The 14713-nt window shown below is 41.1% G+C and overlaps 1 protein-coding gene across 6 annotated transcripts in view; it reads right to left on the bottom strand.

The window, feature by feature from the left end:
- The window catches only part of prdm10 (PR domain containing 10), a 208064-nt gene that overhangs the window by 131145 nt on the left and 62206 nt on the right, over positions 1 to 14713 (bottom strand). For all 6 annotated transcript variants that reach the window (XM_072592994.1, XM_072592996.1, XM_072592991.1 and 3 more), the window contains exons 5-8: positions 12288 to 12392; positions 11739 to 11949; positions 10456 to 10697; positions 9125 to 9334 (exon numbers count right to left, since the gene is read on the bottom strand). In XM_072592994.1, the coding sequence (XP_072449095.1) occupies positions 9125 to 9334; positions 10456 to 10697; positions 11739 to 11949; positions 12288 to 12392 (768 nt within the window). The remainder of the gene's footprint in view (positions 1 to 9124; positions 9335 to 10455; positions 10698 to 11738; positions 11950 to 12287; positions 12393 to 14713) is intronic.

The raw sequence follows: 14713 nt of genomic DNA, 5'->3' as shown, positions 1-14713 counted from the left end.
TAACCAATGCTATGCAAAGTTGAAACAAGATTTTCTTACTCCTATATTCTATGATCTGGGTAATGAATATCATTTACTAGGATGTTGCCTTGTATGGAAGGATGGTCTTTCGAGGAAAGACTGAGGGAACTGAGGCTGTTTTCGTTGGAGAAAAGAAGGTTGAGAGGTGACTTAATCGAGATGTATAAGATAATCAAAGGGTCAGATAGGGTGGACAGTGAGAGCTTTTTTCCTCGGATGGGGAAGGGTTGCGGAACGACCTACCTGCAAAAGGAGTAAACTTGTCAACGTTAGGGGCATTGAAATGGGCATTGGACAAACACATGGATAATAATGGAACGGTGTAGGTTAGATGAGGATTAGATTAATTTCACAGGTGAGCACAACATCGAGGGCTGAAGGGCCTGTACTGCGGTGTAATGTTCTATGTATGCCTTCATTACTGCCCTGTCCGCCTATGCTAACCCCGTCAGGGATCTGTGAACTTGTATGCTAAGGTTCCTTTGTTCCTCAGTAACCCCGAAGGACCAATCATTCATTTGTTAATCCTTCCTTTACTATACCTCCCAAAATGCATCAGGATTAAATTATATTTGTCATTTTCTGCCCAATTTAGCAGCTGATCAATATTAGACTGTAGTCTGAGACCATCCTCCTCACTGTTAACAACAACGCCAATTTTTGTGCCATTTGCAAACTTACTAACTATATCTTCTCCGTTCACATCATGCCATTAATTTACACAACAAACAGCAAGGGTCCCAGAAGCAATTCCTGTGGTACCTCAATGCTCAAAAGCTTCCATTTATTAAAACAATCTTCCACCATCACCCCTTGCCTCCTACTTGCAAGCTAATCTTGATCTAGTTTTCCAACTTGCCTTGGATCCCATGGGCTCTTAACGTTTGGACCAGCATGTGGACTTTGCTGTCAAAGGCCTTACTGATGTCCATGTCAACCACACCAACTGCATTACCCACATGAATATATATCTAGTCACCTTTTCAAAACAGTTGATTAAATTAGTCAGACAGGATCTCTCCAATGCTGACTATCTCTGATCATTTCCTGTCTTTCCAAGTGTTGGCTCATCCTGTCCCTCAGAATTTTTTCCAATAATTCCTTTCCTACTGAAGTCAGACTAATTGGTCTGTAATTACCTGGCCTACTCCTGCTGCTGTTCTGATTTGATTTGAACAAAGGAACCACATTTGCCATCCTCCAGTTATTAAGACTTCATCTATGGCCGGCAAAATTTTAAATATCTCTGACGGGGCCCCAGTAATCTTGCCCCTTGTCTCCCATAGCAGCCTGGGACACAACTCATCAGGCCTTGGGGATTATGCACCTTTATGCCTGCGAAACCATCGAACACCTCCACCTAATTAATCTTAACATGCTCTGGAGCCTCACCATCCCAGTCAAAATCTCCACCTACATTATCTTTGTCCTCTGTGAGTATAGTTGAGAAATATTAATTTAAGACCTCTACCACGGCCTCTGGCTCTATGCACAGAATGCTTTTGGTTTCTCATAAGCCCAATTCTTTTCCTGGTAATCCACTTGGTCTTAATATAAAATGCCTTGAAGTCTTCCTTAATCTTATGTGCCGAAGGTATTTTGTGACTCCGCTTTGCCCTCCAAATTTATTTTTTAAGCACCCCTGGGAACTCAAAATTTCTGAAGACTTTTTCTCCTGGAATGGGACAAAGTGAACAGAATGTTGGTGGGTCAGCTGTTAGTGCTGATGTAGGTGAGCGTAATATGGTGTGGTCTCCCAGGTGATCATTAACAAAGGAAAATGTTGCATGTGGCAGATCATGAGCCTTGGTGGGAGGTGTGTGCAGTGAATGATTATGAGGAAGCAGAGCAAAGATGCTGGCACGTACCCTCAGAGAATGCAGAAGGTAACTGTCTTTCTCTATGCATTGCTAGTCTTTCCTCCAAACTGCTGAAATAACAGTCACCCAAGATAGCAATCTCATTCTTGGTTGGCAGCACCTGGGGTCAAGTGGTCTTCTCTGCCAAACTCAAAAAAGAAAATCAACCCTCCCATGCACCACCCCTGCATGCATGATTTCTAAATCCCTGTCGGCAAAGCAGGTTGCCAATTTCCCTCTGTCCAACATGTCAAAGGAAAGTCACACAAACCATGCAGGGAAGTTCCAGACTGATAGCACTTAACCGAGTGCATGCTGAGTTTTAAAGATAGCTCTGGCACCAGGGATCCTGGGAAAGTTAGTACTTTTACCTACAATGACTGGGAGAATACACAATGTGCAGGAGATTGGACTGGGGTGGGCAAAGTTAAAAATCACAAAACACCAGGTTGTAGTCCAACAGATTTAGGTAGCTACCTGATGAAGGGGCAGCACTCCAAAAACTAGAGCTTCCAAATAAACTTGTTTAACTGTAACCTGGTGTTGTGTGATTTTTAACTGGGAGAATAGAGTGAGCAAAGTGATCTAAAGCCATGGTATATTAAGTCATGAAATGTGTTTGGGAAGATAGTGAGAGAAATTTTGCTCAGATTCAGAGAGTCCTAACCCTCTAAAAAACTCACCAAATTGCCACTTAGCTGAATTATGGTGAAATATAGCCCGTAGTTACATGAGACCACACAGTTATTTTCAAAACTGAAACAAATTAAATCAAGATATTAGAACATAGTTGGAAAAATCTTAAAACTCGCAGCAAAATAAAGTCATATCCTATTTCTTGACATGAACAATAATGGAGAGAATCAAATTAGGAGAAATAACTCCTCTATATCATATCTTTAAGTTTAATTTCACTGATACTTCACAGTTCTTTCCTGTGAAGTCTTCTTACATGAATGCTCTCACAACTGACAGCTTAGACTTTTTCATAGAGTCATAGAGATGTACAGCATGGAAACAGACCCTTCGGTCCAACCTGTCCACGCCGACCAGATATCCCAACCCAATCTAGTCCTACCTGCCAGCACCTGGCCCATATCCCTCCAAACCCTTCCTATTCATATACCCATCCAAATGCCTCTTCAATGTACCAGCCTCCACCACATCCTCTGGCAGCTCATTTCATACATGTACCACCCCCTGCATGAAAAAGTTGCCCCTTAGATCTCTTTTATATCTTTCCCCTCTCACCCTAAACCTATGCCCTATAGTTCTGGACTCCCCTATCCCTGGGAAAAGACGTTGTCTATGTATCCTAGCCATACCCCTAATAATTTTGTAAACCTCTATACAGGTCAATAACCTGCACATTTTTAACCAAACATTCCTGGTCTGGAATTTGCAAGAACAAATTTTTCGATTAAGGTAATTGCTTTCCTCCAACTGTCTTATACTCCTTGCTAAGGGAGAAACTATACTTGCTTCTGATCCCAGAAGGATTTTCTCTAAAACTGCCTAAAAGCTTTTGATCTCTGAGCTTTTCTAAGCTAAGATCAATCCTCAACTATCCTGAGCCAATATCTGCTAATGGCCTTCAATGTTGATCCTACCAATTGTAAACCACCAGTAAAACCAATCTTCTATTAACACTCCAGGAGATCATTGCTCTTTGACAAGTACTGGATCAGATTATTCTTTCCTAACTTTGGAAACATTTCATCTATAAGCAGCTTGGCGGCTCAGTGGTTAGCACTGCTGTCTCACAGCGCCACAGACCTGGGTTCGATTCCAGTCTAGGTGTGTGGAGTTTGCACCTGCTCCCAATGTTTACTAGGTGGTTTAGCCATGGGAAATACGGGGCTTCAGGGATAGGTTGGGGCTTGGGTCTACGTTGGATATCCTTCTGAGGATCGGTGTGAACTCAATGGACCGAATGACTTCTTTAAACATTGCAGGGATTCTACTATTCTAAGCCATTATTTTTAAACTCACATTCTAAAAGTGGCAACATGTACACACACCTCCCAAAATTGTTGAGAGGTTAACAGAAGCTATGTTGAAGAATTTGAGAGTTCTATCTGCTTCAAGTTTACAAATGAACACCGTGCTGATGTCACTCAAGAGAGTGAACATTCACTGTAACATTGCTATAGTACACTAATAGCACAGATGTACAAAGGAACCGCGATTATCTGAGGGACATGGGTGGGGAGTATTTCATTCGTTTAACCAAATTCTGGATAATCAAATGCTGGATAACATAGTTCAGCCGAGCATCGGGACTTTACGACCTTGCCAGATAATCGGATACTCGGATAACCAAATGATGGATAATTGAGGTTCCTCTGTATTAGCAAGTGAAATACACTAATTGTTCAACTGGCTATCATTGAAAAAGGCTCAAAAAACTTGTTAAAGCATTTTTTTAAAAAATCCTGGTCATGTTATGGGTTATAAAGGAAGGAATAAGTACTTATTCAGGTCATTTTCTGATTAAATGTGTTAGAATAAATAAGGTGTGGATTGTGAAAATAACTTTTTTTCATCGGTTTCTGTTCAAGGATTATTTGTTTTTAATTATTTTTATTTAAAAAGACAAATATGTCAGTATTGCAAGAGTTAAGCTGCTGATCTGGATTAATTGATTAAGGCACTGAAGAAATATAGAAGGGGGAACAAGTGATATGGAGAGTAGAATGAGCTGTGCGACTGAGCAGTCAATAAACTCTATTCACAAATATTATGTTTGTGATTCACTAAAACCATAAACAGAACACAGGTAGACAGAGGCTAACTAGAATAGGCAATACTTTAATGTGCACCCTCTCAGCCAGTCTTAGGCTACCTTTGAGTCACCTGACCTGCTCTCTTAAAGTGGCAGCACACAACCAACTGCATACATAACACTCCTTCCCCTTTATTTTCTTACTTCTGTTACCAAGATACATACATTCAACTAATACAACTATTATACAAGCATCGTAGCAAACATATAGACATCATCAGGAACATTTACAAACAAAAACCTGGAAAAAGAATATGATCCTTCCACAGTTTACAGTGACATGATCAGTCTCTCAGGGGAATGGTGATTCTGAGAAGACCATCTTATCATCTCAGGAACTTTTTCTCGTGTCGTCTCCTGGAGCCCAGAAGCTTCTGTTGTTCCACAGATATGTCTTTTCCTCTCAATGGAGCAAGAATAACAACTCGCATTCCCCACATTAAACACCTATCTGATACCAACAACGTCTACCTCCTGTACAGGCTGGGGCATAATTCTAGGCTTCCAAGAGAAATCCTTTCTCTTAGGACTAAGTCCACCACTAGGCTCAAAACCAGGTCATTCCAGGTAGCGTTCAGCTCCTGACTCACTGTCTTCCTGGGAAAAGTACATAGTTTTCAGGTTCCAGTAGAGAGCATCCTTATTTCTCAGTAGTGGTAATCTTGACAAAGCTTCTGTATTACTATGCTTTTCCAATTGTCGGTATCTGATTTATATGAGTAGGCTGACAGAGTCAGTACCCATCTCTGCAGGCACAGTATCCTCGTACAGGGGTCAAAAATGGAGATTCTGTGGTCTGTCAGCAGCACGATGTGCCTTCCATAAAAGGAAATTGATGGACTTCTTAACACCAAACATGATACCCAAGCATTCCTTTTCTACTTGGGCATACTTCGCCTCCATCTTAGTGATCTCGATGTGAATGCAATGGGCCTTTCCTCCCCATTCGGTAAGATGTGTGACAGTACAACGCAAACCTCAAAGCGAGGCATCGCAGACCAACTGTGTAGCAACTTTGGGTAGCAATGAGTCAACACTTCCAACCTTTTCAGGGCTTGCTTCACCTCCTGGTAAACCACCTCACATTCCTGGGTCCATTTCCATTGCCTCCCTTTTCCCAGCAACCTATTGCAGGAGTTTTAGCACAGTTGCCAGATCAAATACAAACAGGCCATAGTAATTGATAAATCCCAAGAACAATCTCAGCTCAGACACGTTCTCTGGTCTAGGGGCCTTCATGATAGCTCCATCTTCTTGGGCACCTTGTATACTCCTTCACCATTGGTTACACGGATCAAGTACTCTATGGAGTCTTTAAAATAACTTGCATTTCTCCCTTTTCATTTGTAGGCCATGTTCCTGCAACCTTTTTAGGGTTTCTTCTAATTTTTACAAATGCTTCTCATTGGAGGATCCAATAACCGAAATATTGTCCAGATAACACTGGGCACCTGACGATCCATTCAAACTTTGGTCCATGGCCCTCTGGAATAGAGGGGGCACTGATGTGATGCCAAAAAGCAGTCACTTGTAGTGGAACAGTCCCATGTGTCCCTACTATAAGCAGCAGCTGGGACTTCCTCATGACTGCCATCTGAAAGCAGGCCTGTGGCAGATCCATTTTTGAGAATTTCTTTCCCCCAGCCAGTCCACTGAACAGGTCCTCAACGCATGGAAGTGAGTATTGATCCACACACATCAGGCTGGAGTGACTATGAACTTAAAGTCACCACAAATCCTCACGGCGTCACCTCATTTAACCCCAGAATGAATGGAGTGTCCTATTATTGCTGAATACCAGCTCCAGCACTGCCAGATTCACCAACCATGCCAGGTGCACTTCCACATTAGGCTGGATGGAGTACGGTACTGGGGTCTTTGAATGAGCCTCCTGCTCAAACCAAAATTTTATTTTTTCTCCTATCATTTACCTCAGGGTTTCCTACCTATCCAAACTCTCTTGCCACTCATTTTTGAGCTCGCCAGCCTATTAACCACACCTCAATTTAACTTTATGTTCTGTAATTAGGAGTGTGTGAATAATAGTTGCTTTTTACTTTGTACAGAGCCAGTTCGGCACACTGTTCCCTTGGTTGTACTTTTACTAGTAGATAGCCCTTCAGGGGCATCACTTGTTGTGTCATGGCTGTAATGTAATCTTGGTAAGTTTTAGTGGCAGTGCCTTTAACTTTTCCTGATATGCTGATTCAGGAATCAGAGACACTGCTACACCGGTATCCATTTCCATCTTTACTGTCTTACCCTCTAAATGTGGGAAGAAGTCAGAAAAAAATCAGACTCACCCCATAACAATGGAACTTTTAACCAAAACTCTGCTCACTCTGGGCCTTCTGCTTCTCCCACAGACTTGGCTGACTCCCAATCTACTCCTTGGCTGGTAGCATGTTTCTTATGCCTTGTCCTCTGAACTGTCTCCTTTAGACATTCCTTCTCTTGCTTGAGTTGTACCCACCAACTTTGGGTACTATAGACCACTCACTTACACCTGCAGCACTAGACTTCTCAAGTCAAACATGTTGACTCCTTGTGGCCACTCTTGCTACATCAGCGGCATTCTATAGTTAGTACTGCACTCTGTCAAGTTTCCGCTACTCTATACACCTGGGTGTCTTCATTCAACTGCATTGCTTCACTGGCACCAACTCGATCTGGTAGGAATTTTGAAAGTAATCTTGAAATCCAGGTTTCTCTTTGTTAGTAGCTCCCATTGTATGGCTTTGTGTGAGGCCACAAATCAAATGGTTCCACAAGGTAGCTTGGAGGAATCCTCCCAATTTACAATGCTACATTTACCTCTTTAAGGCAGTCACAAATTAGCCAATGGGCTGTCTGTCATGTTGTAATTGTTTGTAAAAAGGGAAATGTTCCACAATCATCAGGGACTTTGGTGCAAAATAACTTTGCACAGTTCTTGGAATACCTTCTCTACAGGTTTCTCCGGTTGCACCAGATTCCTCAGAATCGTGAAGGTTTTGCAGCCAACAGAATCCAAGAAAACCGATAACATTATGTCTTCAGTCACTTTATTCATCTTTAAATACACGTCAAAATGTTCAGTGTACAACTTTCAGACTCTTCATCAAACGGTTCTATCACTCCAAATTGGCCCACCATTTTGTTTTCCCGCTTGCGGGAATTTTTCCTGTCACTTGAGTCTAGTAGGTGTTTACAGCCCAAGTCCCCTCAGTGAACAATATCTGCTCTGGCCACTCCCTCATCAACTGTGTCATCTTCCCTGACGCTGACTGCAGCCTGAGTCCTCTCATGACCATTCTCCATGAAAATTCCAGTAGGTTTCAGGAAATTATTCCCTTCTTCAGCCGTCAGCTACAGCCAGAGACCCCTGACGACCACCATTCTTGGACTGTTCCCAGGTGTGTACCATTCTTCTCATGCATTGACGACAGCCTGAGGCCCCTCCTTACCATTTCCCTTGAAATTACCTCCACAATTCTGCACCATTTTGGAACTCTGGATGACGTCCTTCCTCACAACAAAAGAAAAGATGTTTGCACACAATTTGTGGACCAGATCCCAGTCTTGTCATCAGTTACCGTGTTTGTGGTTCCATAGAACTAGAAATAGAGCATGAGGTAGACAGAGAGTAAACTCGAACAGGAAATAATTTATTGCACATCTTCTTAGCTCCAAAGTCGGTTTTAGTCTGCCCCTCTAACCCCCACCTCCAGGTCATATGACCCACTCTCTTAAAGGGAAAATACACATCCAACTAAATACACAAGAAGGAAAAGGTGTCTCAAGTTCTATTCCACCTACAAGCTGAGATCCTACTTGACATCTGCTTACTTCGTTCCACCTGCAGAATATTCTTCAGCCTCTCCATGATGTCTTTTACATTGAAACTGATTCAAAACCTTCAGAACCAGTCATTCAAGGTATTATATGGGAAAAACAAATGGGAGACACGGATTTATGAAGGCAGGCTAAAAGTATAGGAGCTGCGCTATCAGCAAGGTAGAGCCAGCATGGGATGAAATAGAGATAATGTCTATAAAGGCTGTGGGAAAACAGCAGATAATGTAACACACCTGGATTGTGTAATTTGTATACTGTAATGTGTTGTATAAAATTTGGAAGGACTGGAAGCAGACATTGATTCACGCTTAGATGTTGTGCAAGTGCAAAGCTGCACAATAGGACACTGACAACTGCAGTTTACCAAGAGTGAAGGAAGGAAGACTGGTCAGAAAACATTGGAGTAAGTAAGTCTAGAAAGAACAAGAATGATTTGGTTAAAAATTAGCTGTAGTAAGCAAAATAATGAAAGTGAAAATTGGGCAGCCTTTTGTCACAGAGCAGGCTTTGGATTGGAATTTCAGCTCAGTGTTAGTCAGGGTATTTGGATCACAAATTGGGAAATTTGAACAACCATTTACAACACTACAGGCAATCACTATATATCACGTGCTCATTTTACCTTGAGCTCCTGTTTTGGCTCAATATGCTTGATGGTGGTGAAGTAGAGGTTCTTGCCGTACTGGTACACTATCAGGTTCTGTTCCAAATGGTTCTGTGCTTGACGCACAAACATCATCCAGTTGCACAAGTTCTCGTCAGACAAATCAAACCATAGGTCAGCAGGTTTCTCCTCATCTTTACAATCCTCCCTTCCTACCCCCATAGCAATCTGTAAAAAGAAAACAAATTTGCACTAGTGTATTGATCACCGTCACTGATGCACTGGAACGCTTCAAATAATTAATTTTTTGAAGGGCTGTCACTATTATGTTGGTAATGCAACAACCGTTTTACCCCAGCAAAACTCTCCAATGATCATTCCATTGACGGACCAATTAATTGATAACTTTGTACAAGTTGCTTTGTAAAAGTTAAATTAACTTCTTCATATTTCTACTAAGAGTAAATGCTGAATGATTTTTGAAGGAGGCATGTTGGCCACTGTATTGAGCTAATTCTGTCAACTCCAAACAACTGTACAGCATCTTCAACTGCAAATCAAGCAATGATTTGACATTCTTATCTCAGAAATACCATAAGACAGCCAGTCAGACAAATGGAAAACATCATACTGGATTTATTTTCAAATTCACTCGTGGGACATGGGCATCACTGGCTGGCCAGTATTTATGTCCCATCCCTAGCTGCCCTTGCTAGGCCATTTCAGAGGCATTTGACAGTCGACTGCACTGCTGTGGCTCTGGAGTCACATATAGGCCAGCCAAGGTGAGGATGGCAGATTTCCTTCCCTTAAAGACATTATTGAACCAAATGTTTTTTTTTTCTGACAATCAGCAATGGTTTCTCAGTCATCAGTAGATTCTTAATTCCAACTTTGTTAAACTGAATTCAAATTTCACCATCTGTTTTGGCGGGATTCAAACACATCCTCAGAATATTAGCTAAATTCTGGATTAACAGTCTAGCAATAATACCATTAGGCCATCACCTCCCCATGGTGGAGCAGAGGATATATTTCTGAGGCAAGGCATGTTCTTAAGCAAGGTGTACTCCACATCTAATTTGTGCTTAGATTCATTTGGGTGTTTTTAATGCAATTGCAGACCATATTAACAAGTGTTCAAATCCAAAATACAATTGTGATGCACATCACCATTTACAAGAAAGTAAAAAGTAGAGACCTTTCCCACCTTTAGGGGTTTAATGATTCTGAATTTAAGAATATATTACAATTCCAAAAAGGCAAACTTCTAGTCTTAGGTACCTGCAATTTCTAATCCAACACCTTTCAAAAAAAAATCGTGTATCGGATCAGAATAAGAGACATACCTTTAAATGAATGTAGTTATCCTTGAGCTCAGACTGCTTAACTAATGGACCCTCTACTGGGCCAAACTGCGTGCGCTTTGGAATGCGTCTCTTGGAGAAGATTCCACCAGCAAATCGGTTGATGTAGAGAATAAGTGGCAGACTGGCCCTGGCACGGCTTAGGACAGGCCGATTTGGAATGCAATGCAGGGCACCATGTTTGAGGCATGCCGATGGATGAGCTTTATTACAATCCTCACACCCTGTGGGAAGATCACATTGCCATAATGAGGAAAATAAAAGGGTCTTCACTTTTGGAGGCATTTTGTTTTTCAATGAAATTGTTATCTGTAACATCCTGACAGTTGTGCTGGCAACACCTCAGTTGTGGGCCTCAATGTTATAATGAGCAGCAAACATTCATATGGAGCAAGACCTGGACAATATCCAGACTTGGATTGATAAAAACACAAGTAACATTTGCATTGCAAAACAATAACCATTGTGTACTCAACAAGACTGTGTCTAACCATGTCACCTTGACATTTAATGGCATTGCCATGACTAATTCCACCTCTGTCAACATCCTAGCAGTTAGCACTGACCAGAATTGGACTAGCCATATCAATACTGTGGCTAGAATACTGTGGTCAGCAGCTAGGAATCCTGCAGCAAGTAACTTACCCCTGTCTCCCCAAAGCCTGTCTACCATCTGCAAGGCACAAGTCAGGAGTCTGACAGAATACTATCCACTTGCTTAGGTGGGTGCTGCTCCAAAAACATTCAAGAAGCTTGGCACTATCCAGGTTGACTAGCACAACATCCAACATCTTCAACATTCACTCTCTTCACTCTTAAGCACAGAAGCAGCATTGTGTACCATCTAAAATATACAATATAGCAACTTGCCAAAGCTCTTCCAACAGCACTTTCCAAAACCTGCCATATCCAAAATCTAGAACAGGGGCAGCAGATACATAGGAACAGCACAATCTGCACGTAATTCTCTAATCACACAACATCCTGACTTGTCCTTTACTGTCACTTGGTTAAAGTCAAGGAATTCCCTTCTTAACAGCAGTGTGGATGTACCTAAATCAAAGGAAAACAGTGGTTCAAGAAGGTAGCTCACCATCTCCTTCTCGGAGCAACAGGGGATGGGCAATAAATACTGGCTGAGCCAGAAACATTCACACTCCATTAGCAAACAAAAAAAGCAAGAACTAAAACAACACTGGTATTGTTAAATAACTGTACTAATTTCTTTGGTCTTTAGTAGATAAAAAATAGCAATGTCCACTTACATAAATCACAAGGATTAAAGGGCCTTGGAGGACCTGGCTCCCAATCATCAACATCAGAAGAATCTACATCATCATCTTCCTCTTCCTCATCCTCTTCTTCTTCAAAGTCCAGGTCTGGTTCAGCTGAGTCCATTGCTTCTGGAATTTGCTGCACAGAATTGTTGTCTCCTGTTATCTGATGTATTCCATTATTTGACACTGGTAAGAGAGCCTGGGAAAGCAGATCAGAGCAAGTTACTGAAGTCCAAGTTACTGGGAAACCAACTTGTTTACTTTGCTTTCCTCAATTAAAGAATAATGACAGCTTTTCCCATCTTCATTCCCTGTTAACAGCCCATTCTTGTCACACCGTTCACCCTCATAGACTGCTGTAAATGTATCTTACAATTTCTTCAAAAGCTCAGGGGACTATTGACCTTCCTATTCCTCATTCCCTGCACTGGCACATGCAGACTCACAAGCCACAAAGCAGCATGGCAGAAGCTCTTCATCTAATTTACAACACTCCTAACAATTACTGAACTTCTATTGAAATTGTGACTATTTTACCTGAGAACTGCTCTCAGTCATTGGCTGCTGTGCCTCCGTCACACTGCCAAGGACTGCCAGGTTGGTACCAGTCACATTCTGGTTAGTAGGCAGAAGAACCGTCACCTGGACATAAATAAACCGATCTGTCAGAGTAAATAAGCAACTAACAAGTCATATCTCAGACCTAATTAACTGATTTTGCTAAGTATTTTATCACTCTCAGGAATCACTGCATCTTATCCTGTTGAAATTCGTTTTCAACAATCATTCATATCATTAACTAGACTAGCCTTTCTCTTGTGTATGGAACAACTTCTGTTAAAGTGTAATTACAACATGTTTATACAATTATTTTTGCATATGCCAAATTTCTGAGGGAAGTAAAACATCATTACTCAAGGGGAAAATTAGTTATTACAGACTCTCTTGTTTTGGTGGATATCAGGCTTGCATACCAGGATCTGCAAGAATTAAATTTCTTTAAGTTAGAAATCTAGATATGGAAAGAGTGTGGGACCATTCCAAAACATAAATCAAGCTTAGACATCAAAGAAAGAAAAATAACAGAAAGCCAAGGACAGTAAATAAGCTTTAAAAATCTGAACATAATAAAGTAGAAGAAAAGGAATACAATCAGCACATAGGAACACCAGAATAAGACAGTTCAGATCACAAAGATGAAAGAATTATCCTTCCATAGAAAGCTACAAGCCTCCATCCAATGACCTTTCAAATGATTCACTATCTATTAGCCCCATTTCATGACTCGAATCAATCCCATGAAGTGGCTTCCAGATATCAATTCAAAGGTATATTTTCTAGTTTGGATTTCTGTCCCCTTTCCCTCAAAGTACAGTGTAACTGGAAATTATATTCAGTATTAACATCTAGTGATCCACTTTATATCCTGCATTCTTGCGTAAAACACTCCTTGATTTCCCTTCAGGACTGCAAAATTAAATCTTTTCTGTGATACATACAGCAATGGACTGAGTTATCAGTTTCAATGCCCTGACCAAACCAGGTGCAGGCTGCGTCTGATTGGTGCATTTTAATATGGCAGTTTGAGGCAAAAGTGAGGACTGCAGATGCTGGAAACCAGAGTTTAGATCAGAGTAGTGCTGGAAAAGCACAGCAGGTCAGGCAGTATCTGAGCAGCAGGAAAATTGACGTTTCGGGCAAAAGCCCTTCATCGGTTTGAGTTTAAACACCAGACTCCTCATTCCGCTTTCTTATTGTTTCACGTTGATCAAAACTTGGCTACAACATCAATTTCAATCTGGGGGGGACAGAAATTGGGGAAAAAAAAAGAGAGAATTCCTCAGGTGGAAAGGGGAACAGAGATCTCAGGTAAATGGAAATTCTCAGGTAGCAATAAACCAGCACCTTTAATACCCATTCCTACATTTCAGGAAACTTTTACAGAATCTTTTACCTAAACCAAAAAGTGGGAATCAGTATTTGTTGACCATAATGAATGTGTCCATTAGACTTCCACAGGCCATTCCATATGCAGTATCACAGCTAAAATGACTGCCAAAGAGTTATTCAATTTTTTTGTTTTATGAAATACGCACTACCCACAGAGATGCAATGGGATCAAGAGTCAAATTTTATAGCGAAGTTATTCAAGAAAACTATGGACAGTGTAGGAATAAAACAATCCAAAACAAGACAAAACAGCACACCACCCCAAAGTGCAGAGAGCATTAGAACAATGATATCAAGCTTTAAAGACCATGTTGACAGCTTATAGTCAAAATTATCCAGCGGACTGGGATAAAGGAATTCCATTTGTACTTTTTGAAATTAGAGATGCACAAAGTAATTATATCAAATTCAGTCCATTTGAATTAGTGCTTGGGCATGAGGTGAGAGGACCACAGAAATTAAGCAGAAATTGGTGAGTCAAAGTTCAGAGACCACATATTTGGTCCATGTGTCAAATTTTAGGGAAAGATTAAATGGAGTGGGTGAGTTCGCACGACATCATTTAAAAGTAGGAGAAAGCGAGAACTGTAGATGCTGGAGATCAAAGTCAAAAAGTGTGGCGCTGGAAAAGCACAGCCGGTTAGGCAGCATCCGAGGAGCAGGAGAGTTGATGTTTTAAGAATAAGCCCTTCATCAGGAATGATGATTCCTGATGAACAGTTTATGCTCGAAACATCTACCTTCCTGCTCCTCGGGTGCTGCCTAACCAGCTGTGCTTTTCCAGCACCACACTTTTTGACACAGCATTTAAAAGTAGCATTGCTTGTAATGAAACAGGAAGCAGACAAGAAATCAAAATTTTGCTTACAGAGATAAATTGTTGTGTTATTCCCAGTGGTACATCAATCTTTAAAAGCAAGATTTAGTGAACCATATCAAATTTAAAAAAAGATTGAGTGAAGTGAATTATTTGTTAAGAATGCAAGACTAAAAGAAATCTCACAGAGTATGTC

This window comes from Chiloscyllium punctatum, chromosome 23 (genome assembly GCF_047496795.1).
Source record: "Chiloscyllium punctatum isolate Juve2018m chromosome 23, sChiPun1.3, whole genome shotgun sequence".
NCBI lineage: Eukaryota > Metazoa > Chordata > Chondrichthyes > Orectolobiformes > Hemiscylliidae > Chiloscyllium > Chiloscyllium punctatum.
Note: the sequence above shows the minus strand (reverse complement) of the source record. Positions and strands in the feature narration are given on the sequence as shown.